The sequence below is a fragment of the Dendropsophus ebraccatus genome, chromosome 13, assembly GCF_027789765.1.
Source record: "Dendropsophus ebraccatus isolate aDenEbr1 chromosome 13, aDenEbr1.pat, whole genome shotgun sequence".
Classification (NCBI taxonomy): domain Eukaryota; kingdom Metazoa; phylum Chordata; class Amphibia; order Anura; family Hylidae; genus Dendropsophus; species Dendropsophus ebraccatus.
Window position 1 is genome coordinate 36,272,563 of NC_091466.1, and position 25,202 is coordinate 36,297,764.

The 25,202-nt window shown below is 41.7% G+C and overlaps 2 protein-coding genes across 3 annotated transcripts in view; one reads left to right on the plus strand and one right to left on the minus strand.

Moving 5' to 3' along the window:
- The window catches only part of LOC138771452 (uncharacterized), an 80,704-nt gene that overhangs the window by 25,902 nt on the left and 29,600 nt on the right, over positions 1-25,202 (plus strand). Inside the window, exon 1 of one of the 2 annotated variants that reach the window (XM_069951154.1) lies at positions 24,938-25,039. The exons of the other annotated variant lie outside the window; for it this stretch is intronic. Within the exon in view, the coding sequence (XP_069807255.1) occupies positions 25,006-25,039 (34 nt within the window). The 5' untranslated portion in view covers positions 24,938-25,005. Of the gene's footprint in view, positions 1-24,937; positions 25,040-25,202 lie in introns of those variants that run through there. 2 annotated transcript variants of the gene reach the window in all.
- Positions 12,531-25,190, minus strand: SRP54 (signal recognition particle 54). The gene is made up of 16 exons (XM_069951152.1): positions 24,707-25,190; positions 21,440-21,546; positions 20,358-20,449; positions 19,727-19,811; positions 18,965-19,069; positions 18,797-18,863; positions 18,362-18,419; positions 17,393-17,543; positions 16,336-16,484; positions 15,906-16,006; positions 15,167-15,253; positions 14,809-14,882; positions 14,474-14,582; positions 13,673-13,843; positions 13,386-13,481; positions 12,531-12,749 (listed from the first exon to the last, which is right to left on the minus strand). The coding sequence occupies exons 2-16, from the start codon at positions 21,515-21,517 to the stop codon at positions 12,658-12,660; spliced, it is 1,515 nt and encodes a 504-aa protein (XP_069807253.1). The 5' UTR covers positions 21,518-21,546; positions 24,707-25,190; the 3' UTR covers positions 12,531-12,657.

Genomic DNA, 25,202 nt, shown 5'->3' on the forward strand with positions numbered 1-25,202 from the left:
CAAAGCACAGTAAATCTAACACATTTATACCACAATTTACATAATCAGAGTAAAACAGCACTTTTGCCACAAATTCAGAAAAAATATGGCAAAACCACACTGTGTAAACACAGCTCTTCCATGTTGAATTCATTCAAATTGCTGGTAAATATATATTAAAACTCAACTAACATAATACTGTTGTTATTATGTGTTTCCCTTTCGTCCCATTGGCATCACAACATATGGGGTATATTCGCCCCTGCGAGCCCCTGGGACGAAGGAATATTTAATGAAAAAAACTGAATAAATCTTTAATCCCCTCCTCCAGGTGGTATAAATAGGCTCCACCTCCCACAAACACCAGTCTTTTTTTGCTTCGCATCTGTTAGCCCTAGGGGACGTTTGTCCCTCCTCCTTATTAGTTCAGTTACCTGTGTGTTTTTCTTTCAGGATTGCTGCTGCTTCGCTGGATCCTGTTCAGGTAGTATGTTGGGACTAAGAGTATGCCTCTGAGAGTCCTGTTACCCATCTTAGCTCTGTTTGCTCGTGTAAGCGCTGTGTAGCTTATCCGAGCCGAGTACTTCCGGTTTTCGGCTGTGGAACGCATCTTGCGTTCCACCGCGCCGTCAGTGTGACGTCACTTCCGGGAGGCGGGTCCGGAGCACGCTCCGGCCTCTCGGAGGTATTTAAACAGGCCTGGAGAGAGGAGGAATGCTCTCCTCTGACTGTGTGCTGGTCTGAGTTCTGAGTAATCCTGCTGCTATTCCTGTGCGGTGAGCTAGATTCATCTATCTGCATAGTAAGTGCGTTGCTGCCACCAGGTGGCAGTTTTTGGTATTGCAGTAGCAGTTTGTATAGGAGCTATACAAGTACATTCATTACTGCTATTAATGGTGATTTTTTTCTCCAGATGTCTGAGATGGATACCAGCCCTGCGGGCAAAAGGGTCGCCAAGAGAAAACACTTCACTTGTGCAGACTGTGAAACTCCATTACCGGACGGCTATGAATACCGTACGAGGACATCTGATTCAGATAAGACTCATGAGGTTTTTTCTTCTGTATAGTTATGTATACCTATATATATTGCAGTACGATGTGCTTCTTGCCGACCTAAACCTAATGAGGAACCGGATGTGCAAGACGTGGTGGTATGGGTCAAGGACTATGTCCAAAAGTCTCTTGCGGTTAGTGAGTCTCGCCGCCCTTGTGCCAAGAAGAAGTCTAAAAGGAGCATTTCTCCTTCTACTTCTCAGCCTGTGAGTATTCTTACGGCTGTACATAGAGTTATTGAGAAATATATGTGTATATATATAGTTATATATATATGTATATATGTTCTTGTATCTTACCTTAGGGTTCTGAGTTGACTGTCATTGACGAGGCTAAATCATCTTCGTCGTCAGAATCCTCTTCTACTTCTGAAGACGAGAAGGAGCTGTTTAAGGGGTATTTTACAACTGACAGCATTTACAAGCTGCGTAAAGCTGTTCAGGCTGAGATACACCCTGAAGAATTAGAAGAGGATAAGGGCTCGTCCTCCTCTAGAAAGCCCAGGGCTTTTTCTGTAGGAGAGACTTCTCTATCTATGCTTCAAACAGAATGGAAGAAACCGGAAAAAGCTCCGGTTCTAAGTAAGAGGTTTAAGACCTTATATGTTCTTAAAGAAGAGCAATGTAAGGAATGGATGGAACCTCCGAAGGTGGACACGGCCATTGCCAAGCTATCTAAGCGTACTGTGCTGCCTGCAGAGGATGGATCCAACCTCAAGGATCCTATGGATAGAAGAGTAGAGGTGGCTCTAAAAAGATCTTATACGGCAGCGGCAGCCCAAGGGGCAGTCTCTATATCTTCATTCGAGGTTTCTAGAAGCCTACGAAGGTGGCTGGCCAAGGTCCAAGAAAATTTGGAGTCTGGAGCGAGCAGGGACAAGGTCCTTCGCTCCTTCAAGAAGGTCAATATGGCCATAGATTTTCTGTGCGATGCGGCGTCCCAAGGTACCAGGTTAGCATCTAAGTCTATGGCGCTATCGACCGCGGGTCGAAGAGCGCTATGGCTGAAACCATGGTTTGGGGATGCCAATTCCAAATTTCAACTCTGTAACATGGAGTTTCAGCCAGGCAGACTGTTTGGCTCGGAGCTTGACAAGCTCATGGAGGAGATGTCCGACAAGAAGGGGAAGTCTTTACCCCTTTCCTACAAGAGTCGTGACTCCTTTCGTAGAGCAAGGTCTCCTCAACGAGGCAAGGGGAGATATCAGTATAGAGGAAGAGGACGAAATTATCCCAGAAGAAATCCCGGAAAGCAGCAGGGCAAGGACACCAAGAAGCCCGACTTCTGACGCCAGAAGCATCCCGGTGGGGGGGCGTTTGAGTTTATTCCTTCCTGCATGGGAAAAGCTAATAAAAGATCATTGGGTGTTGAACATTATTCGAGAGGGTTACGTTCTTCATTTGTCTCCCCTTCCTCCCCCAAGATTTCTGCTTTCAAGAAATCTAAGACCAGAGAAACACGTGGTCTTGGAGAAAGAGATTCTTCACCTCTTATCTATAGAAGCACTGGAAGAGGTTCCCCTGTCCGAGGTCGGTCAGGGTGTTTACTCCCCAGTGTTTCTAGTGCCGAAGCCATCCGGAAGGTGGAGGCTTATTATAGATTTGCGATTTCTAAACAGATTTATCGTAAAAAGGAGGTTTCGCATGGAAAACATAAGATCCGTGAAGTCGATTCTCCAGGAGGGAGATTTCATGGCCACGATAGATCTGCAAGACGCATATCTTCATATTCCGATTCTGAGGGCTCACAGGAGATTCCTAAGAATCGCCATCCAACTCCAGGGAAAGGTAAGACACCTACAGTTCAGGGTTCTTCCATTCGGAATAACCTCGGCGCCCTTTGTTTTCACAAAGGTTGTGTCAGCCATGATGGTTCTGTTCCGTTTACAGGGGATAAAGATCATCCCCTACCTGGACGATTGGTTGATTATGACTCAGACTCAGGATCTTCTGAGAGTGCAGTTGAATTATGTCCAGGACATTCTTCAACAGTTGGGTTGGCTTATCAACCTAGAGAAGTCAGACCTAGTTCCATCCAGGACCAAGATTTTTCTAGGATTCCTAGTAGATTCTGCTCAAATGAGACTGTTCCTCTCAACTCCAAGACTTACACGCATCCAAGCGGGAGCTCAATTCCTTATCCCTCCTCGGCAAGTATCTGTAAGAACTTTAATGCGATTCCTGGGTCTCCTCACGTCAGCAGCGGACGCTGTGCCATGGGCCTTATGGCACATGAGATATCTTCAAAGAGAGACATTATCGGTTTGGAATCGGACACTAGAGGATTTGGATGCAATGCACGTCCTGTCTACCCAGACAAGACAGTCCCTAATGTGGTGGAGAGATGTCAATCATGGAATTTCAATTTCAGAACCACATTGGGTAACTATAACGACGGATGCATCAGGAACAGGTTGGGGAGCCCATCTGTCGGAGAGAACAGCTGCAGGTACATGGAATCAACAGGAGTCGGCCCTTCCTTCCAATGTGAGAGAACTCAGGGCAATTTATTTGGCTCTACTTCATTTTTCACCACTCATTTTTCACACTGCAGTCAGAATCAGGACAGACAACATAGCCTGTGTCGCCTACATAAACAAGCAGGGAGGTACCAGATCCCCTGCTCTACTCAAGGAAGTGGAGAAGATTTTTTGCTGGGCAGAAGCCAGGCTAACCAGATTGTCAGCAATCCATATCAGAGGTGTCCACAATACCTTGGCGGATCGACTGAGTCGAGGCCTTACAGTTCCAGGAGAATGGTCTCTCTCGAGGAGAGTGTTCATTCAGTTAACCCAGAGATGGGGGGTTCCTCAGATAGATCTTATGGCATCAGCAAGCAATGCCAAACTGAGGAATTTCTGTTCCCTTTACAGGGCAGACAATCCAACAATAGTGGATTCAATGACAATCCCATGGACATATCAACTGGCATATATATTTCCGCCAATAGCAATGATTCCCAGAGTTCTGACGAAGATCAGACTGGATCAAGCGTCAGTGATAATAGTAACCCCCTTCTGGCCGAAGAGGTCATGGTTCACCCTACTCATGAACATGAGCCAGGGAGAATTTTGGAGGTTACCCCTGCACCCAGATCTGATATCCCAGGGACATCACCTGTGCAGGGATCTAGCCAGCCTCAGCTTAACAGCTTGGAGGTTGAGGGGACCATATTAAATTCGGGGTTTTCGGAAAGGGTACTGCAAACCCTTTCCCATGCTCGTAGTGATGCCACCAATAAAGCCTATTCTCGTATCTGGAGGATTTTTCAAGTCTGGTGCGCTGGCAGAGGTATTGATATACAGAAACCGTCGATTCCACAGTTATTGGAATTTCTACAGGAAGGTTTCGACAAGGGGCTGAAGCCTAACTCCATCAAGGTGCAGATTGCAGCCCTTTCTGCTCATCTAAACTTCCGTTTATTTCAGTTTATTGACATTAAGAACTTTGTCAAAGCCATAACCAGATTAAGGCCTAATCTGGCAAGACAGGTAGACACTTGGGACCTGTCCTTTGTTTTGAGAAGATTGTGTCTACCTCCGTTCGAGCCTTTAGAGGAAGGGGAGTTGAAATTTCTCACTTTTAAGGTCGCCTTCCTATTAGCCATCACCTCTGCCAAGAGAGTTGGAGAACTGCAAGCCCTCGGCTCCACTCCGCCTTACGTAGTTTTTTCTCAGGATAAGGTTATCCTGAGATTTCTTCCAGGTTTTCTTCCGAAAGTGGCGTCATTTTCTAACATTAACCAGCAGGTAGTGTTACCAGTGTTTTCACCAGCAGGCTCGTCTGAGGAGAACTTGGACCTATCTCTGTTGGACGTTTCTCGAGCAATCAGAGTGTATCTCGAAAGAGTAAAGGAGTTCCGTAAAGAGGAAAATTTTTTCATCTTATTTGCAGGAAGAAACAAGGGGAAGAAGGCTTCAAAACCTTCTATTTCCAGGTGGATCTGTGATACTATTGCTTGGTGCTACTCATCTGCAGATCGGGATCCACCAGAGTTTACCAGAGCTCATTCTACAAGAGCGGTGGCCTCCTCCTGGGCGGAGCGTGCCTCCGTTTCCCTGGAGGACATTTGCCAGGCAGCAACCTGGTCTTCACTTACGACGTTTGTTAGACATTATAGGTTGGATTCTTCTTTTTCATCGAGAACGGCATTTGCAAAATCCGTTCTTAATGCGGCTGTAATTGATAACCCGCCCATTGGGGAGCATACTTGCTAATTCCCCATATGTTGTGATGCCAATGGGACGAAAGGGAAGCTAAAATTATAAAGTTAATTTGTTTTCCCTAAGACCCATTGGCATCACAAGACTCCCTCCCTTGTTTGTGATGCGTTATAATTCGACTGGTGTTTGTGGGAGGTGGAGCCTATTTATACCACCTGGAGGAGGGGATTAAAGATTTATTCAGTTTTTTTCATTAAATATTCCTTCGTCCCAGGGGCTCGCAGGGGCGAATATACCCCATATGTTGTGATGCCAATGGGTCTTAGGGAAAACAAATTAACTTTATAATTTTAGCATATGTTGTGATGACATTCCCGACAAGCTCTGCTGGATGGGTGATAAAACTCCAAGTGAAACACGTATTGGGTGTTTGGTGGAATGGATGCAGATTACTTTACAAGGACTTTAAATGTTTTGCAGGTGATTATTTGTTTAGACTAGTTCTACTATATTGTTGCTGTACTACTTGTATGTAATTTATTAACTACTTTTTCATATTTCAACATATGTGCCTGCCCTTGACTATGTTTGCAAGTTATTTGCGTATTTTCATATGCGTCCTGTTTTTTTTTTTTGGCGTTGTGCATTACTTCTCTGATTGTCGCTTCCATTTAAGTTATACTCAATGATAAAATTGCAAGAATGAGAAGTCGTGGGCTTATGAAAGGATCGGTGCATATGATAAAATGGAAATACAAATATTTAAAACATCTACTTAGTACATTTACTTAGTATTGAGCAGGACTGTGGAGTCGGTAAGCTGCATCGCCGACTTTAACATTTTATCAGGACCGACTCAGACTCCTGCTCCTTCATAAAAGGCCAGTCATATACCAGGGGAGTTATTTATCACACTGGCTCAGCAGCTTCTCCCTAATGTCCTTCATGATCCTGGGGCAATTTCTTTTTTTTTATTAAACAAGTTGAGTATTTATTTGTTGTGCAACTGCTAAAATCCATTACATAGCAGTTTGGAATTTCAATGCATTTTCAAATAAGACTAAGATTAACATCAAAACTGGAGGCTTATCTGCATTGTAACTTTTAGCGTTTAAAATTAAGTATATATAGAAATTCTGTTCATGATAACATTATCTAATATTCAGCTATTTTGATTTTCATTTCTTTTCTGTCGGAGACTCACAAGGTGGCAGCATTCCTAGCAGTTTCTTAGCTGTCCGCTCTCTTTTTTTTTATATTCAAATAATTTTTTTTATTTTCCACAATATACATTTAACAATTTATTGTACATGTTTAGTGAGTTGCAGTACATTATTCAAATAAATATATATTATATACATAATACAAATACAAAAAAAAATCATTAGCATATTCCCCTCAGGGTATACGGACTGTTATCTGCAACCCCTAATCCCATGCAACTAAATCTAAATCTTTTATTAGCCCCTATAAAAACCCGGCCAACCCAACCCAGCTCAGCCCACCCAACCCAACCCATCCCGCCCATGCCGTGGAGTAGGAAGGGGGGAAGCGGAGGTAAGAGGTGAGGAGGAGAAATAAACAACAAAAAAGTAAAAAAATAAATAAATAAATGAAATGAAATAAACCCCAATACCTACATAAGTATAATAATAGATAGACTCATCTATATCATTATTCCCAAGAGTCCCATATATAGTGGAAATTCTTTCGGCCCTTTATAGTGCGATAATAATAGACTTTTTTATATTGCTGAGTCTGTTTTATTAAATTTTCCCATTCCTTGACCGACGGGGGTTTATTATCAATCCAAGCTCTCATAAGAATGACCCGTGCCAACTGTAACAGTTTGGTAATCAACAGTTTTTTTACCCAGAAGGTCCATAGATGAACCCAGGACCATACACAAGAAAGTAAAGGAAACAATGACTCTCAGTTTTAATTGAATAGTCTCAGCTATTGCCCTCCAATATTCCTGTATATAAATACAACTCCAAAATAGGTGAAGATGATCTGCTTCCTCTATGCCACACTTACTGCATCTGGAGTCAGACCGCAGTTCCATCTTAGCCAATTTATCTGGGGTGTAGTATAGTTTATTCACTATTTTAAACTGAATAATCCTATAATTATAATCTAATACAGTGACCTTATTATTCATTACTATACTGTCTCAATCAGTGCCTGGAATGGACCCAATTTCTTTCTCCCACCTACCTTTCATTTTAGTTTGCGTTCCTTCTGTGCCATATCTCACCAATAATTTATATAGCCTGGGGCGATTTCTGAGGGAATGAGGAAAGATATAAAGCAGCTTCTCCTGTGTGTGCAGTGGATGCAGCCAGTCTCCAGCCTCCATGTCCTAAACTACTCAGAACGACACTAGATGTAGCAGATGGTTTTTTCCTGCTGACAATCTTCTATGTTTCTAACTAAACACTGCTAACAATGCCAGATCCCTGTGATATAGAGGTCAGCCATAGTGATATAGAGGGGTCACTGTGGGTGTGGGGGCACGCTATAGCACGCGCGCGCACACACACACACAGCTGCAGCCATAGAACACTGAAGAAAAACACCACATTGAGGACAGAGGTTACTGCTACACTATTTATGCCTTCTCCTCTATATTGCACAGGATATTTTCATTTCTCAGTCGTGTCACTCGCCACCCACACAATGGACTCTTCCAGCTCAGAAACAAACTGCCAAATAGTGACCCACAACTTTTCCCCCTTATCTAATAAGGGCCAGTGACCGATTAGAATGCTGCTCATAATATATATTGATGAGCAAAACCTATAAAATTCATATCAAAACTCAATTCTTAATTGTTCTAGGATTTTTTTTTAAAGCTGGAGTCGGAACATTTTTTTCGACCCCTAATCCGACTCCAGCCAAAACTAGCTCCGACTCCAACTCCACAGCCCTGCTATCGAGTATGAGTGCCACACACAAAAATACACTGACTTACATGCTTTCTATTTATTAATACGCCATGCAGAATGCACTTGGACGTGCAAGTCATCAAAATCCACTGCCGGCAGCTCCCTTTGCTATTGCAGGCCAATGACGTTGCAGATGTTCTTGAGGGGAGACAAGTCTAGAGACCCTGCAGGCCATAGCAGCATGTTTAAGTCACGCAGGCATCTCATAGTAACACTAGCAACAAGCTGCCTGTACTGCTGGTTTTACGACCGAATCAGCTCAACACTGAGCTGTTAAGTGTACTTCAAATGAGAGGTCCAGCTACATTATGTCACCCCACACTATAATCCTGGAAGTGGGACCAATGTGATGTTCGTGTACAAACACACTGGGCGGATCCGCAGAGAGTTTCTCGCTGCAAATTCCTGCCCTGTACACTCATGGCCAGACAAACTCGCAGCGGGACGTCCATCCCGCTGTGAATATATCTGCAGCCTGCCCCGTTAAGACCCCCGGCCGCCGGAGCGTATACATTCCCAGGTCCCCCGCTGTCTTCACGTCCCGTTCAGCCAACCAGGGCGCTGCGGCTGGGCAGCGCGCTCATTAGCCTAACAGGACCTGCCGAGAACCCCCAAAGCAAGCCGAAGCGGGACCAAGTAATGTATATGCTATTTATGCTGGACATCCCGCTGCAAGTTTGTCTGGCCATGAGTGTACAGGGCAGGGATCCGCCCAGTGAGTTTGTACCCTTAGGCAATGTTTACACAACGTGAGAGACCGGCCATTCCGTGACCCCGGCCAGGTCACGGAACGGCTGGTACTGCAGTACCGGCTGGCTGATCTTTCCGACTGCAGGGTTCTAACGCGGGCGCATCAGCGCGTGCCCGCATCAAATCCTCCCACAGCACACTATGAAGCAAGATGCCGGAGCCGCCTGCTTCATTGTGTGAACTGCCAGGGTTCCCTACGGCCACAATTCATTGAATTGCGGCCGCAGAAAACTGACATGTCAGTTATTTGCGGCCCTGTACGGGATCCCGACCGGAGCGTATATGATGTGTATACGCTACAGAAGGGATCCCACAGAAGATAAGGCTATGTCCACACCGCACAAAGTACGGCCGTTTGTACTTTTACGTAGTGTGAACACAGCCTTACTCTGAAGACCTCTTCACAGTGTTGCCCACATGGTCTTCAGACCAATCTCTGGCTATCATTGTGTCTGGATAAGACTTATCCAGCTTCTATTGCCATCTTTCTCTGCAACCTTACAAAGTTGTGAAGTGAGGTCTGTCCTGTAGCCCAATGTTGTGCAAGCATCTTCTAAAGGTTTGTGTAGACACTGTTTGATCCCCTAGGTTTTTTTTTTCTCTTATTAAAGCGACTCTGTACCCACAATCTGACCCCCCAAACCACTTGTACCTTCGGATAGCTGCTTTTAATCCAAGATCTGTTCTGCGGTCCGTTTGGCAGGTGATGCAGTTATTGTCATAAAAAATTACTTTTAAAATTGCAGCTCCGTGCCCTATGGGCGTATCTGTGCCCTAAATTTGCACCACCCCCTCAGTCACTCCTCCCCTAATCATCATTAGGAGTGCTCCAGGCAGATTGCTTCCTATTCACCACCTGTGTTACCACAGCACATGGGCTGGATCATTAAGACACCTGTGCAGTGTTCAAAAAGAAGTAAATGTTCCAGTGGCATTCCTAATGATGAAGAGGGTGGGGAGGAGGGACGGAGGGGTGGTGCAATGCTAGGGCACAAGGCTGCAATTTTATAAGTAATGTTTTATGACAATAACTGCATCACCTGGCGAACGGACCCCAGGACAGATCTTGGATTAAAAGCAGCTATCCAAAAGGTACAAGTGGTTAGGAATGGGGGGGGGGGGGGTCAGATTGTGGGAACAGAGTCGCTTTAAAGTTCATTATTTTGCATCACATAAAAATACATACAGCATTATAGTATCCTTGAGACACACGCAAAATTCTCCCCACCATCCCTCTCCCTCCCCCGGACATGTCAAAAAAAAGAAAAAAAAAAAAGAAGCCTCAAGAGTCTCAAATCAAATTTCAGGTATGTGCACACTGAGGAAAAGGTGAGGAATTGAAGAGGAATTTCATCTTGAAATTCCTCCCGTAAAATATGTACAGAGCGAAGTCCCATTGTGTTCAATGGGTTTTCTGCTCTGCTGTTCACACTGCAGAATTTCCGAGCAGAATTTTCTGCTGTAGATCTGCTAGAGGAATCCTATAGAAGTCAATGGGGGGCTTAAATTCTGCCTGAAAACATTCTGCTTCATTTCCTCAAGAATTGCTCAGTGTGCATATACCCTCCCTTCCAATACTTCCATTCTGCCCTACAACGTCTGGTAGCTTTGACTGAAAGTTTAGATGCAACATTTTCATAGCTCTTCACTTTCTCTACCACCCTTCCCCATTCCTCATTCGATGGTGTGGAATCATCCACCCAATGCCTGGATATTATCACCTTAGCTACCCCCAGTATTTTCAGAAGGAAAGTGCCTCCCTCCCCATCATCAGCTAGGCCCCCAAGAACTATTTCTACTGCAGTTAGTTGTAAGGTTTTTCCCCCAGACAGGATTCCGCGTGTCGAATAACCTTAAGCCAAAATTTTTGCACCTTAGAACAGGACCATAGTAAGTGAGAAAGGTCAGCCTTGTCAAGTCCACACTTATTGCAACAGAGGGGTCCCTTTTTTCCAGAACCCTGAATCCCACAAACTCCCTTAATTTTTTTCCATACTTTGTCATATAAATAAACAAAAGACTGTGGCAGTGAGGCACTCTCTAACATCTGACCAGTTTCCAACACCTCAAAAATATTCAAGTTATTACCTAATCGAGAAAGTATATATCCCAAAATGGGCAAGGACTTCCACCTCGCCAGGCTCTGGGCTCCCACTGCAAGAAAATAGAGCCCAAAGTCCAGCAAGGCCAGCCCCCCCCCCCTCCTCACCAAAGCCCTATATTTCAATCTCACCTTTTTCCTTCCCCAAACCAACCGATTAATCGGCACTTCTATTCTCCTGAACCAAAACTCAGGAATCCATATAGGGGCTGCCTGTAAATAAAACAAAAATTGGGGGAGCAAAACCATCTTCACTAAAGCAATTCTCTCCACCATCCCCAAAGGAAGCTTAAGCCATACATCTATTTTTTTCCCACCTTTTCCATCAAGGGTTTTATGTTCAAATCCACATACTTATTAACATCCTTAGCTATTTTAACTTCCAGATATTCTACCACTTCAGTGTTAATAACAGAAATGGATTCTCCACTCTGTTCTCCTTTACCTTTCTCTAGAGAAAGCTCTGAAGATTTTTCTCAGTTAACCTAGGTTTGGTATTAAACATCCAATTTCACTCACAGTACAGAATGTTTCACCCAGAGCAATTCTTCTAATCATATGATCCATTAATGTAGAGAATCACTTTTGTGCACCTCTTGCTGTCATTCCAGCTTGTTTGCTTCTGAACCACTGGGACCCACAATGCTAAATAGTGCAGACATCTATGCCTAGTATTGATCTACCGGAGTGATCAATCAAGGTCCCCCGGTTCCAGGATTGTTATCCCCTTCGTTTGCAACAAGTGGTAAACAGTAGGTATCACACAATCATACGGTACAGACAGGTTCCAATTTTTGAAGTTTTATGTGGCTAAATATTGTTGCATTTGATCTGGCTTTTACACTACTGAAGCCTCTTCCACATGCAAGAGACATGGAGGCAGGGGCTTGAATATTTGATCATTTGCAGATTTTAGCGACACTTACTACTTCAATTTGCATGTTGTCATTGGTGGTGTATTTTATTGGTGTTGCAATTTCAATGCTGACAAGTGTTTGTAAAACAATGTAAAAGACCTACCTTATTAATTTATCTACATATCTGCAGGGGAGATGGTTGGTGACATGTGGTTTTTCTCAAGGTCAAAGAGACCCTGCTAAGGTTCAAACACTGCACCTCTTCTTGGATGAGTGCTGGGGCTTTTCTGTGGTTTACCAAGTCCTCAGGAATCCAAAGACCTGGATCAACTACTACTGCTCTGAACATCTGACAGAAATATGGCTGTGCTGCTGTTTTCTTTGGTTTTTGTGACTTGTACAGTGAGGAACATTCCATCACCACACAAATAACTAAACAAGCAAGTTACAGCCATGAAGAACTTTATTTTACAGCAGACAATTTTCTGTGAAAACCAGTGAAGTATACAAAAGAGGTTATACACTGGCTGTAAAATAGTCTTCTTAAAAGCTTCTATTTTCTTCAAAACTTAAATTAATTTATGACATAATTTAAAATCTGCTTTCCTTGTCATTACTTTAAGTAAAAAGCCAAAATAACAAATGGCAAGGATGACACCGCATAAAGACCACATGTAATTTTAGTCTCTAAATCCATTTTAATTCATGGTCTTCCAGAAGTGACAATGCTACCTTTCTAAGTTTTAAAAATCTCTGAGAAAGATGTTATTTGAGGGAATTTCTGTTTAGAAAGGCAGAAGGTTGGCTACATGTTGTTGAATCCCATCATTCCTTTCATGTTCCCAGCTGCTCCTTGTTGAAACTGTCTCATCATAGACTGCAGGCCGGCCATTCCACCTGTCAATTAGAATCAGAAATATTGATTCATTCAACAGTGTTTATTACATATAGAATATCTGTTAGGGATGAGCGGACTGCAAAGGTTTGGGTTTGCCATAGGCTGTATCCATGTCTTACAAGCAGTCCTAGGGCTGCATTTACCTTCTCCAAGCAGCCGGATTCAAAAGCTGATTGTTCGGGTTCATGCGAACTCGAACTTTTGCAAATTTGCTCATCTCTAGTATCTGTCATTAATAAAAACTTTTAATAGAGGAATATTAAAAGTTTATATTATTCAGAACTGAGTGTTTGCACCCTAACAGATCAGAAGAACGAGCGGGGAGATGATTATGTTGCTGTATTTTCCTCTCCCTGCGGTGTCATAGACCTAGACAACCCATATACTAGTCTGTCTAGGTCATGTGACACAGAGCAGGAAGTAAACGTGCGGTTTGTTCTCCTGATCCCAACTGATCAAAACTTTTGATATGTCTCTCGGACAAGTTTTACATCTGAGAAATTATTTATAAAATCATTCATGCAGAGCAAGAGAAAAACTGCACCTCTTTTAAGATATATTCAGGAATGCTATATATTACAAATTATATTATAAAAGAAAAAAGGGATTGGATATAAAAAAAAAAATAAGCTTACCCATGTGTTGTAAAACTCTGGGGTCCATCATTTTTGCCATTTGCTGATTTAGTTTAGCCATTTGTGAGGGATTTACATTTTTGGACATGTCTCCACCTAGAAATCAGAAAGCATATTTTATATGCAATAAAAACTTAATGTTATCGACTGTGCAATGCAGTTCAGAACACTTTACTACACTGAAGCAATCTGCACATGGTTTTATGGTTTTTAAGTCTGGAGCACTACACGTGATAAATATGTACAGACAAGCTGCAAAGCGCTATATTTACTAAGCAAATACTCACCTTTGAAAAGTCCTTTGATGCCACCCATTTTCTTAACCATTTGTGCAAACTTTGTGTACTGTGCTAAAAGTTCCTGTACGTCTCTTGTAGATACTCCTGACCCTCTTGCCACTCTCTGAATTCTCCCGGGTTGTTTGCTGAAGAGTTTGGCACCGTCTGTGTTATCGAGTTCTACGATAATAATAAATAAATAAATCAGAGATATGTAGACTCTGTCTGTAATTTAATCGGGTTCACACCTGAAATGGCCTTGTCTTAGAATGCGCGTCTGCACTCAATTCCATCTCTCCCCCCTGCACCTATGCTGAAATAAACCTAACTTGAGTATACCTGTCTCTTGGCCATATATCCATGCACCCCATCTGCTTCCTTTTCATCCATGCCTCGGAGCTTAACCCTGCATACTCCACAGTGCATCAATTTGTTATCGGCGGTCCCAACTTGTACCTATACTTTACACCTATATTCTACTATGCATTTTTTTAAGCTAAAGGGGTAGTTAAAAGGCATATAATCAGGTGGGTTACTCAAGCCCCCCTTTTGGACTCAAAGGCAGCTACTCCAACTCTATCAACAGAAAAGTCTAGCTAGAAGAGCCTTCCCAGGAGATAGTGACTAAACTAGGGCTAAAGACATGAGAACTGTAGCTATGAGATTATTTTTGTGTTAGTGTTATTTCCATGAGACAGTGTCTTTATCCCTTTAGGGTCCATTCATACTGCCTTTATTTGTCTGAGTGATCTGACAGCGTATTCTAACCTTTCTGGACAACATGTCAAAGGTTTTTACAAAGACCCTTACCCTGATCATTCATGCTATCCATTATGGTCATAAGTTTCTTAAGGCGAGCCATTGATTCTTGCTCATTACCCTTACTCATAAAGTCTTGTCCAAACCCAGGAATCATGCCCTTTAAAGTAAGAATACAAATTATACAAATCATTAACACAATAAGTGAGGGTAGCATACACAGGGAAACACTTTTCTAGGAATAACAAAAAAAAAAACTAAGCTCATATTTTTTGTTTCGTACGAAAGGCTAAGGACAAGTATAAGGGAAATACTACATGTCAACCCAGCTCAAATGTTTTACAATTGTCCTACTAAATGAAGTAGTATTGGACCAAAATACTTACCAAAATCTGACTAAAAGGTCCCATTTTCATGATATTTTGAAACTGTTCATACATATCTCTAAGTGTGAACTGACCTTAAAATACAAAAACAAAAACAGGATTAAAACATTTACTTCAGATTTCAAAGGCTTCAACCACATTTTCTGACTAGGTAGAAAAAAAACTAAAACAAAAAGGCATTAGGAACCCTTCACACTACGTGAGGATCAAAAAATCGTATTCACTGTAAGCTGGGCTTTCAATAAAGATTGATATTTATTATTAGATGCTGTTGGACCTCCTTTCCATACACAGGAAAGGTTGACACACAGTAGAGTATGTAATTTTACAGATATTGACACAACTGCATATTGCTTACCATGTTTTAGTTTCTCTATCAGGGCCTCATTGTCATCCAACTTCAACTCATTCACCTTATCAATCAAACCTTCAATATCTCCCATTCCTACAAGAAATGGTTAGCATAATTAAATTACATTGAACATTAAATTCATTAAATGCTTATCAGTGGTAAAACACCACAATATATATATTAAAAAGTTTTGTGTATTGAGACCCCCATCAAAATGTTAGAGCCAGAAGCAACACTCAACTAGGCACTCCTCCGATGCAAGTGTATGGAGATCACAGCAAGCAGGATGTGAGTGCTTCTCTAAGATTGGTGGGGTCTAAACACCCACAGCCCTACCAATCCAAACTTTTGACATGTCTGTAGGACAGGGACACTTTAGGTTTCTGTGCTTCTGGCGTCTGAAATCCCTGGTTAACAGCTGTTAGTGTCAGAGAAGTTGGTAGTCTGCAGTACTACATAATGGTCATTAAAGTAAATAGCTGTCGGTGTAAGACATATATACAGGCCAGGAAAGTCATGGCTCAGATAAGAAAAACAAGTGGGGGACCACATTTTCTGCATCTCTCTGGAAGAACAGGGCATGATACAGATTACTACGCACATATGGTAAGAGAGAGAAGATGACAAAAACTCACATGCAGCAAGTCTCTATGGGATTGGATTAGTATATAATAATATGTCATTGGGAAGGCGGGTAGGTGGGCGGGTATAAACACATGAAAATATTCCTATTCGGATAACTTACCAAGGAGTTTGCTGATAAAAGGTTGTGTCTTAAATGGCTCAAAGTCATCAATGTGTTCTCCAGTTCCAATGAAAATAATCGGACTCTTTGTAGCAGCAACACTAAAATATAAAAAAAAAAATTATATTTTAAAGTGTACCTGTCAAAAAAAAACAAAAAAAAAAAACACACTTTGACAAGTCAAATGTTTTGAGTCAGTCAAGTGGTACTGAGAAGAGAAAGAACGAGCTTAGCATGCACATTTAATTGACCAATACACAAATATATGTATTGAATAACTGACTTTTGCGCGAACGTCAAATTAATGTTCATGAAAATTAATTATGGATATTATTTTGCAAACATCGGATGTTATGTTTAGTGATTCACACACTTACAGTCCTTTCACCGTCTTTACATTACAGAAAAAAGGCAAAAGAAAAATACTTACGCACTGAGAGCACCTCCTCCTTTGGCGTGGCCATCTAATTTGGTTACAATAACTGAAGCTACATCTACTTTATCCTTAAAGGCTTTGGCTTGAGCTTCACAAGCCTGTCCAATGGAGGCATCCATAACGTACACAATGTTATCTGGTTGCTAAAAAAACAAAACGAAAATAAATAAATGAAAAAAATTAATTAAAATGGAGTAGAGTGAAAGAAAACTGATCAGTGTTCCTTATAGGTATGAGATCCATGGGTCCATATATTTTCTGTAGCCTATATAAAAAGTCTGTCCATTGCAGCATGGGTTATCATGCATGTTGGGCTTTATCATGGTGATGGAACAACCCATTAACTCTCTAGCCGCACAATTATGATATACAAGTTGACATGCGTGTAAACAGGGTGTAAAATGACAGGGTGTAAAAGTCATGTTTTTCTTTAGATCCACCTATGGAATTATACAGGTCCACCCACACACGGTCACTTATTGCAGATTCTAGACCCCCCATTCTTTAATGTTACCCTATTATGTAACACCCTGGTTATAAAAAAAAAAAAAAAAAAGTCAGACATGTCATCTCTGTAGGAAACACATCACTCCACACAGTGGAGAAGCTACCATAGAGGCAGGGGAGGCAGTTGCTATTGGGCCCGTGGAGGGAGGGGGCCCAGGGAAGATAAGAGCCTGCTGTGTCCTTTTGCTTAACCCCTTATGTACTGCAGTGTGTAAGTGACCCAGTGTTCTCTTACATGCTGTAACACAAAAAAGGGTCTCCACAAAACTGGGACTCCCACTGATGATGGAAGAGAAGGGGAAAGCCCCATGAATAAACTGAGCAGCCATGTGCTTGCATGGTCAACATTTAATTGTCAATAGGGCTTATAAACATTGCAAAAGAAACTCAGCAATGTTTAGAAATCCAATAGAGAACAAATAAGCTGCTTCATTTGTTTGTGGAAAATCCAACATCCTGTGGGTGGAGGATAACTTTTTTTTATGTTGGGATGAGTTAAATGGTTTCTACAAAGCTGATAAGCTACTATAAATGTTCGCCTTACTATGGCATTAGAAACTTGAAGCATTTCTTCAAACAGAGAATCTTCCTGCTTGTGTCGACCACTTGTGTCCACAATGATTATTTCAAAGTTTTCATTTTTAAACTTCTCCACACCTTCATAAGCAATATTTACTGGGTCCATCTCTGTGTAACTGAAAAATAAAAAAAATAAAATTAAAATGAAAAGTCAGAAACACAAGCATGCGTCTCTGCATGGACTAAAATGCCCTTAGGCTGCATGCACACATTCTGCAAATTACAGAAGCTGCAGACCATGAAGCTGAAAGTGTTCAAATCTTTGTGGGACTGTACTGACACAGGAAAGCAGCTGTGTCAGTACAGTCCCAAAAAGATTTAAACACTTTTGATGCTCCCAGTATTATAACGATAAATAATGAAAGAAGGTCTGTGATTCCACTGCACAACTTAACGCTCTGTCGCTTCTATGATTCAAGAAATGTGTGCATGCGGCCTTACAGAAGTTTAATGCCTGCTGCTAGAGCTCATTCCAGAAAATCCTTCACATCACCATAAATAGAGCATAAAAAAAGAGTTTATTTGAAAAATGTACATAAAAAAAACAAAACAAAAAAACAACGAACACCACCACACACAACCAAGATCAAGATTAGATCAAGCGGTTCATACTGAACCTGTATCAGGTAGTGAGGATTGTTTCTCCCCAATACAGAAATCTACTTAAAGGAAAGAATAAGACTGGATTTATACAGTGTACTATCCTACTCGGAATAACACGTTGCAAAACATGCAGCAGAAGTGTAAGGGAAGTTTCAGATTTCTGCCAAACATTTCCACTGTATATATTTTTGAAGTTAAGGTTCTGGCTTTTTAAACCCATTTTTTGTATGCAATACATAAACAGGTAACTTATTCTCACATACTTTAAAAACACACCTCCAAAAAAAAAAAAAAAAAAATCTGAGCACAATCAAGGCCTAAACCTGCTTACCTGCCATAGAAAGGAATTCTGGCTTTTGTAGCGTTCTGTTTCAGCTGGTCAAAGGCACCTGCAAATAAAGTTGATTTATTTGATACATTCAGTAAGCAACATCATAACCAGTGTTATGTTACAATGCACATAAACTGTAACTCTTCACCCAACAACAACTCACAAGTCCCAGGACTTTAAGGTCAAGGGAGTTTGTTTGGCCAGGCTATGTCTGCATACAATTGCTTCAACTGAAATGGGAAGCAACTTAATGGCAGATGTAGGTAACTGTACAGATAATCCCCCAATACACTGGGAAAGCATGGTAATGTGCACACTATGAATTTAATGCCCAAACAAGATGTGAGCCTAGACATGCCCAACGATAGAGTTTTAAAAAGTATGATGGGACACAGTAATCGAATCGAAGTCCAAGCTAGCGGCTGCGGCACTTACCTGCTCTAAATGTATCGGCACATATCAAACAAGTCTTCCACCCTTTTCTCTGATAGTAATATGCCAGCTATAAAAAATTAAAAAACAATACAGCACAAATTTGTTATCATAATAGATCATATAAGAGATACAAGCCCCCTGTTTAGTAAAGGTAACTCCATATCTTACCTTCGAGCAAGTTGTTGTCTTTCCACTTCCTTGCAATCCTACAAACATTATGACATTTGGTTTTCCTTTTGTGGGTGTCCAGGCTTTTACTCCAGGGTCTACAAGCTATGAAACAAGAGTTTAAAGAGCTTTAAAGACAACCAACACCTTGGCATGTGTTTCCTTACTGCAAATTTCTTGTCTTCATTACAAAATTTCCTACCAAAATAAAACCACTAGACAGACTTGGTCTGCTGTTTCAGTGCTAGAGACGCACGGAAGGGGAGGCAGAGAGTTGTACACTGCAGATCTTAGTGTACAGAGCAGACAGAGGGAAGAGTAGACACTGAGGGCAGCTCATATAGGCTGTAGACATGTAGAAAAGTACACAAAAAACTATTTTCTGGGGTCTTAAAATAAAGGAATGACAACTCCTAAAAGCCACACTGCAAAGTCAATGCAATTTGCAATATAAAGTGGATTTACAAAAAAATTAAGACACGAAAAAGGCACAGAGTGAATCCAGCCTAAGGCTGGGTTCGCACTGCGTTTTTTCAATCCGTTTTTTGGAAAAAAACAAAAAAAAAACAAAAAAAAAAACGGATGAAAAACGGATTGCAAAAACGGATGCATTTGTGTGCATCCGTTTTTCCATCGACTTCCATTATAAAAAAACGGATCCGTTTTTTTTTTTTTTTGACGGACACAAATTTCTCAAGAGGAAAAAAGAAAAACTAATAAAAGGTTAGGACTGATAAAAGACAAATTCACAGAATACAATACCTTAACCAGTTCCTTAAAAACTGCATGTTGGATCATCTTCCTCTTATTGAGGCCAGATGCCATTTCTTCCAAATCAATGGCAGACCTAGAGAAATGATAATATTAAGTTACCTGCAAATACTGAACTAAAAGTTAGTCATTAAAGGGGTACTCCGCTGAAAAATCTTTCTTTCAAATAATCTGCTTTCAGAAGGTTATAGAGATTTGTAATTAACTTCTCTTTAAAAATCATAATTCTACCCATATCTATTAGCTGCTGTATGCCCTGCAGGAAGAGGTGCTTTATTTTCAGTCTTGGACAGAGGTGGCCGCAGAGAGCACTGTGTCAGACAGGAACTGTCCAGAGCAGGAGAGGTTTTCTATTGAGATTTGCTGCAGCTATGGACAGTTCCTGATATGGACAGAGGTGGTAGCAGAGAGCACTGTGTCAGACAAAAGGACATATGTCCTGCAGGACATACAGCAGCGGATAAGTACTGAAAGTCCAAAAATTTTTAAATAGAAGTAATCTACAAATCTATATAACTTTCTGAAACCAGATTATTTGAATGATATTTTTTTTCCGCCTGAGTAACCCATTAATCTAAGTGTTAAAATCTAATCCCCTTAAAATAATATAATGGAGTCCTACTTGACATTTTCTCTTAGTTGCTTGACAAGCTTGATGTTGACATCTGCTTCCAGTAAGGCCGTGCATACTTCTTTCAGCATAGCACTTAGCACCTAAATGAAAAAGATAGCAGGTAAAACATCTATGGGTGTCAGAAACATGTCACTATATGTCAAACTTGAATAACATTATCTCTTTATTAGAGATGAGCGGACCTACAGTATGCTCGGGTTATACTAAACCCAAACTATTGGATTTCGAATCCCGACGGCTGGAGAATATAGAATCAGCCTAAGTGTTTCCAGCAAAAAAAGGCTTCATAGGCTTCATCTTACATGTCTCAAGGTGCGAACCTCAACTTATAGGCCTATTCCACGGGTCTTTAAGAGGAGCAAACGAGCACTCTCAGCGCTCGTTTGCTCCTCGTTCCCCGCTCGCTGCCGCAGCTATTCATCGCGGCAGCAGCGAGCGGGTGAGTGCGGGAGGGGCGGCGGAGAGCTGCGGGGGGGCTGCTTGGGTGATCGCTGATCGTCCGGGCAGCCCATAGGATATAGCAGCGTCTGCTACCGACGCTCCTATTCAACGGAGCGACGGCAGCAGATCGCTGCTATATCAGTTGCTTGTTTTTCAACATGTTGAAAAACAAGCGACTACAACGATCAGCCGACATGAACGATGTCGGCTGATTGTTGCACTCTATTCCACGGGATGATTATCATCCGTAGCGGCCGAATACGGACGATAATCGTTCCGTGGAACAGGGCCTTTACTGTGCGTTCGCTCATCTTTAGTCTTAATATAAACAAAGATCTGTGGTTGCGACTGGACAGTACAGAACACCTTTAGGATGTTAAATAGGGAAGAAATGTCTGTATTATCCAGAATTAACAATTCACCTTCTATGTTAGTCAGTCTAGAACAGGAGTAGGGAACCTTGGCTCTCCAGCTGTTGCAAAACTACAACAACCATCATGCATGGACAGCTAAAGCTTTAGCTTTGTCTGTCCAGGCATGATGGGAGTTGTAGTTTTGCAACAGCTGGGGAGCCAAGGTTCCCTACACCCCCCCCCCCCTTGATGTAGATACATGAAAGCTGGTCTTACCTCTTCATTAATAATTGTGGCATTGCTTAAAGAGCGCAGAGCCGAGGTGATCTTCCGTCCGAGGTCTGCCAAAACCATCTTGGCGGCTGTCAGCTACACACGCTAACCTGCCACACACAATCAGAAAGAGAATATTACATAAATTATTTAACAGGTTATAAAACAGAGAGAAAAACCAGACACAACTGAGAACCACTAAAAGGTAAAGGATTTCACAGTCATAAGAAAACATAAAAGGTGACCCCCACATCTATATGTATGAGATTATTTAAATGTCTCACTACTGTGAAGTGAGTTCTGAGTAGTGTGGATGCCTTCTGTCACTATGACAAGTGGATGATGACTAATCAGACAGCGTTAAGGGGACCTGGCATTTTTCCACTGAAGTTAAATGGGTGAGATATTCTTGGTTGTCAAAGTTCCAGGGGGCATGGACTAGGGTAACCCATTTTATAGAAACAAACAAACAAAAAAAAACAAAACAAAACAAAAAAAAAAAACACCTACACTCACCCTCTTGGCACCACCATTGCTCTGGAGTCTCCATACACATGTTGCATGTGACCACAGAGGCCAGTGATCTGATACAGTTCATTGTGACACCCCAGGGCACTTCTACCAAGGACTTTAGAGCAGTGACTGAATAAAAAGATTTTTCCCTCCTGTTTCGTGAACCTTGGAAACTATCAGACATGATTAGTATACCCCTTCAAGGCTATACTCAACATGACAAAACTGCTGCAAATGGTCTGTGCTTAGTACCATGCTGAAAGTACAGTGCAACAAGACTTTATTTTCATGTCTAGTTAAAAAAAAAAAAAAAAATCTATGGGACTGTCATGTTGGGTGCACAGAGAGGGAGTTATATATCATTGCAGCATAACATATCAGTATATAAGCTTAGCACTTTCTGTTCTACAACAGGATACCAATAGTAGTCTAAGGGATCAGTGTTTTTCCTGGATGTTTTATTTATGATGTCTGTGAAAAACGCAGATCAAGTCTAAGCAAACAAGTTGCTTTATTTATTTTTTTTATTACCAGTTTAAAATTTTTGGGGATATGGATGCAATTACAGACCATGTAGTAAAAATAGTGGACCTTAATGTGGACCTGAAAAAGTCAGAAGTGGCTTCAGCAGGAATGAGAAGTCTCTCTTTTATAGTTCACACTCCCGTATTTGGCTCAAAAACTGCAGTGGCAATATTCCAGAAAAACTGCAGTGTGTGACAGCAGCCTAAGGAGTTCTCCTTTATTACTCCTGTTCAAGTAATGATAATCTGGCTATCAGCTGATGCAAAGCAGCCTCCCGGGGAAAGTGGCATCCAGTCACACATCTCCTCTTCAGAGAAAACGTAGGCTTTATGGTTGAGATACCCGTTTTCAAGAGCTCTGCTTGTGGTCAATATAAAAGGACCATGGGTATGTTTGCATGGAGTTTTGTTCAAGTGCACCAGAATTTTTGGGGGTAGGATTTTTGCTGCTAATAAAACTGAACAATTTGCAGATATAAGCAACTCTTGAAGCAATCTATTTCTTATAGAATGAACGAACGAGATAGAATGAACAAGACAAAGACGCTACAGAAGAATTATAATGGTCCATTTACACAGAAAGATTATCTGACAGCTTATCTGGCAAAGATTTGTAGCCAAAGCCAGGAAAGTTTTTGAAAAGAGAAGAAATCTCAGGCTTTCTTTTATGACCTGATCTCTGTTTATAGTCTGTTTCTTGCTTTGGCTTCAAATCTTTGGCAGATAATCTGTCAGATAATCTGCAGCACTCCCTGATAAAAGAGGTCTTTATTATTCACGCTGGGTGGTACACACATGCATCTGCCTGTAATATACAGACCCAGTGGTGGTACTACAAGCAGAGCACTTGTGAAAAGCGTCTGTTGCCTCTATGGAACACACCTGTAATATGATCTCCTACCGCTAAATTGGCATCTCAGTGTGAATAATAAAGATGATTTGTACTGGTGAGTGCCAATGTTAAACTTTTCCGTTGGCTTGTTTGCTTGACACAAGGGCCGACAAGGACTAAGCTGGACTGTATATGTAGCAGTGCCGAGATACACTCTCTCTCTGAACTATTTGTTTCAATTTGCTGCACATCCACAGCTACCTGTCTTGTGGATAGAGAATAATTCTTCAGATCTGACAATAACCCTTTACTGTTCTAATAAAGGATGACTATAGAGCAGCCATGTGCATGAGTCATTTTCTAAATCACTATTACTTTGAATTTAGTGCCAGAAAAACTTTCCGAGTGCCTGTTCTCTTCACTATCCATCTACCTATCTATCTACCTCCCTCCATGTTACCAAGCTTCCCACTCCCTCAGTGAGACCCAGTGTGTGATGGTAGAAATTTACTTAAAGGCAAAAGTCACGTGTACAGGCTGAAGCAGTTTAAGCTAAAGGCAAGTATGGATGCAGCAGGATGTAGCAGTGTAGGGTTATGTTCACACAATGATTTAAAGTTTGATATGTATTTCCAAGGCAAAAGTCAAAGGCTGAGCCATGTACATAAACAAACCTTAACCCATTGTGTGCACACCAACACATCTCCCTCCTGTTGGGCCAATGTATGTCTATGGCTCAACACACTGCATAAAAAAAGTTCACACATCATTTCAGGATTAAAGGAGTATTCTCCATTTACAAAAATGATTTCATAAACACAAGACGGGGGAAATCTAACACTGATTGCAACAAATGATCTCATAAACAATCCAGCGATCACTCGGGCTGTTCTCCCTGCCTGGTGCTCAGCGGTATAAATCCTTTATAAATGACTGCTGATCTACAAGATTGGCGCTCCTCTTCTGTGCAGGGTCCAGTCACGTGTTAGGGTCCCCAGACATTTCAGCCATAACTAACAGCAAAGCTTCTCTTGAGGAGCTCTGATAGTAACAAATATCAGGACGTGTTCACATCAGGCTTGTGCTAAACGTATTATACTCAGGCTTTATATACCACATACGCTAAAACATTATACCATATGCCATACAGCAGAATTCACTGTCAAGGGAATTACTATATATATACACACACACACACATCAGTATAGAGTATGTATACGGTGGGGTAGGCGACTAGAAGATTACTATACAGCAAATTTCTATGTACTTAAAGAGTAAAAGGTAAACAATGCACAGTGTGAACACAGCCATAAGAGCTGATGCGGTGCTGGAGATCCCTATAGAGCTGCAGCTCCCAGGATCCTGGTGCTGTGCCCACATATGCTGTAATCCGGCCATTACCCTTCGTCTGATGAGCCCCTTCTCCGGCTACCCCGAGGGTTCAATACAGATGGATCTTCCGCCCCCTACGGGACGGAGCCTGCAGCTCTTCTCCTCCCTTCTCAGTTCTTGAAACCAACGACCAGATCCTAAACAGAACCGCACAACACTCTCCGCCAGACTAGAGGTCTCAGCAGCTTCCGGCCTATAGGAAACGTCACCATTTGTAGACAACCTTTAACCTTTCACTTCCGGCTTACAACTTGGGGCATACTTCCGGTGTTACATAAAACAGTGTCTCCTCGCTGCAGGGGTCGCTAATGAACGTTCCTGTTTTGGAGAAGGCACCCCTTTGTATGTTAGCGTTGCAGCTAATAAAGTAAAACCATGCCTGAAAAGCGTGGATGTAGGTGATAAGTAATTGTTTAGGGGAATGAAGCGCTCCCGGTCCGTTTCCCGTTACCGTCTGTAGTAATGTGTGGGAGTCCTAGAGCGGCCATCCTGATACACCCAATAA

Coding starts and splice junctions, on each gene's coding strand:
- SRP54 (XM_069951152.1), bottom strand. CDS start 21,517: ATGGTTTTGGCAGACCTCGGACGGAAGATCACCTCGGCTCTGCGCTCT. Junction 19,812..20,357: donor CAACTAAGAGAAAATGTCAA/GTAGGACTCCAT, acceptor TCATTTCTCTAG/GTCTGCCATTGATTTGGAAG. Junction 16,007..16,335: donor GGAGGAGGTGCTCTCAGTGC/GTAAGTATTTTT, acceptor TTTATATTTTAG/TGTTGCTGCTACAAAGAGTC.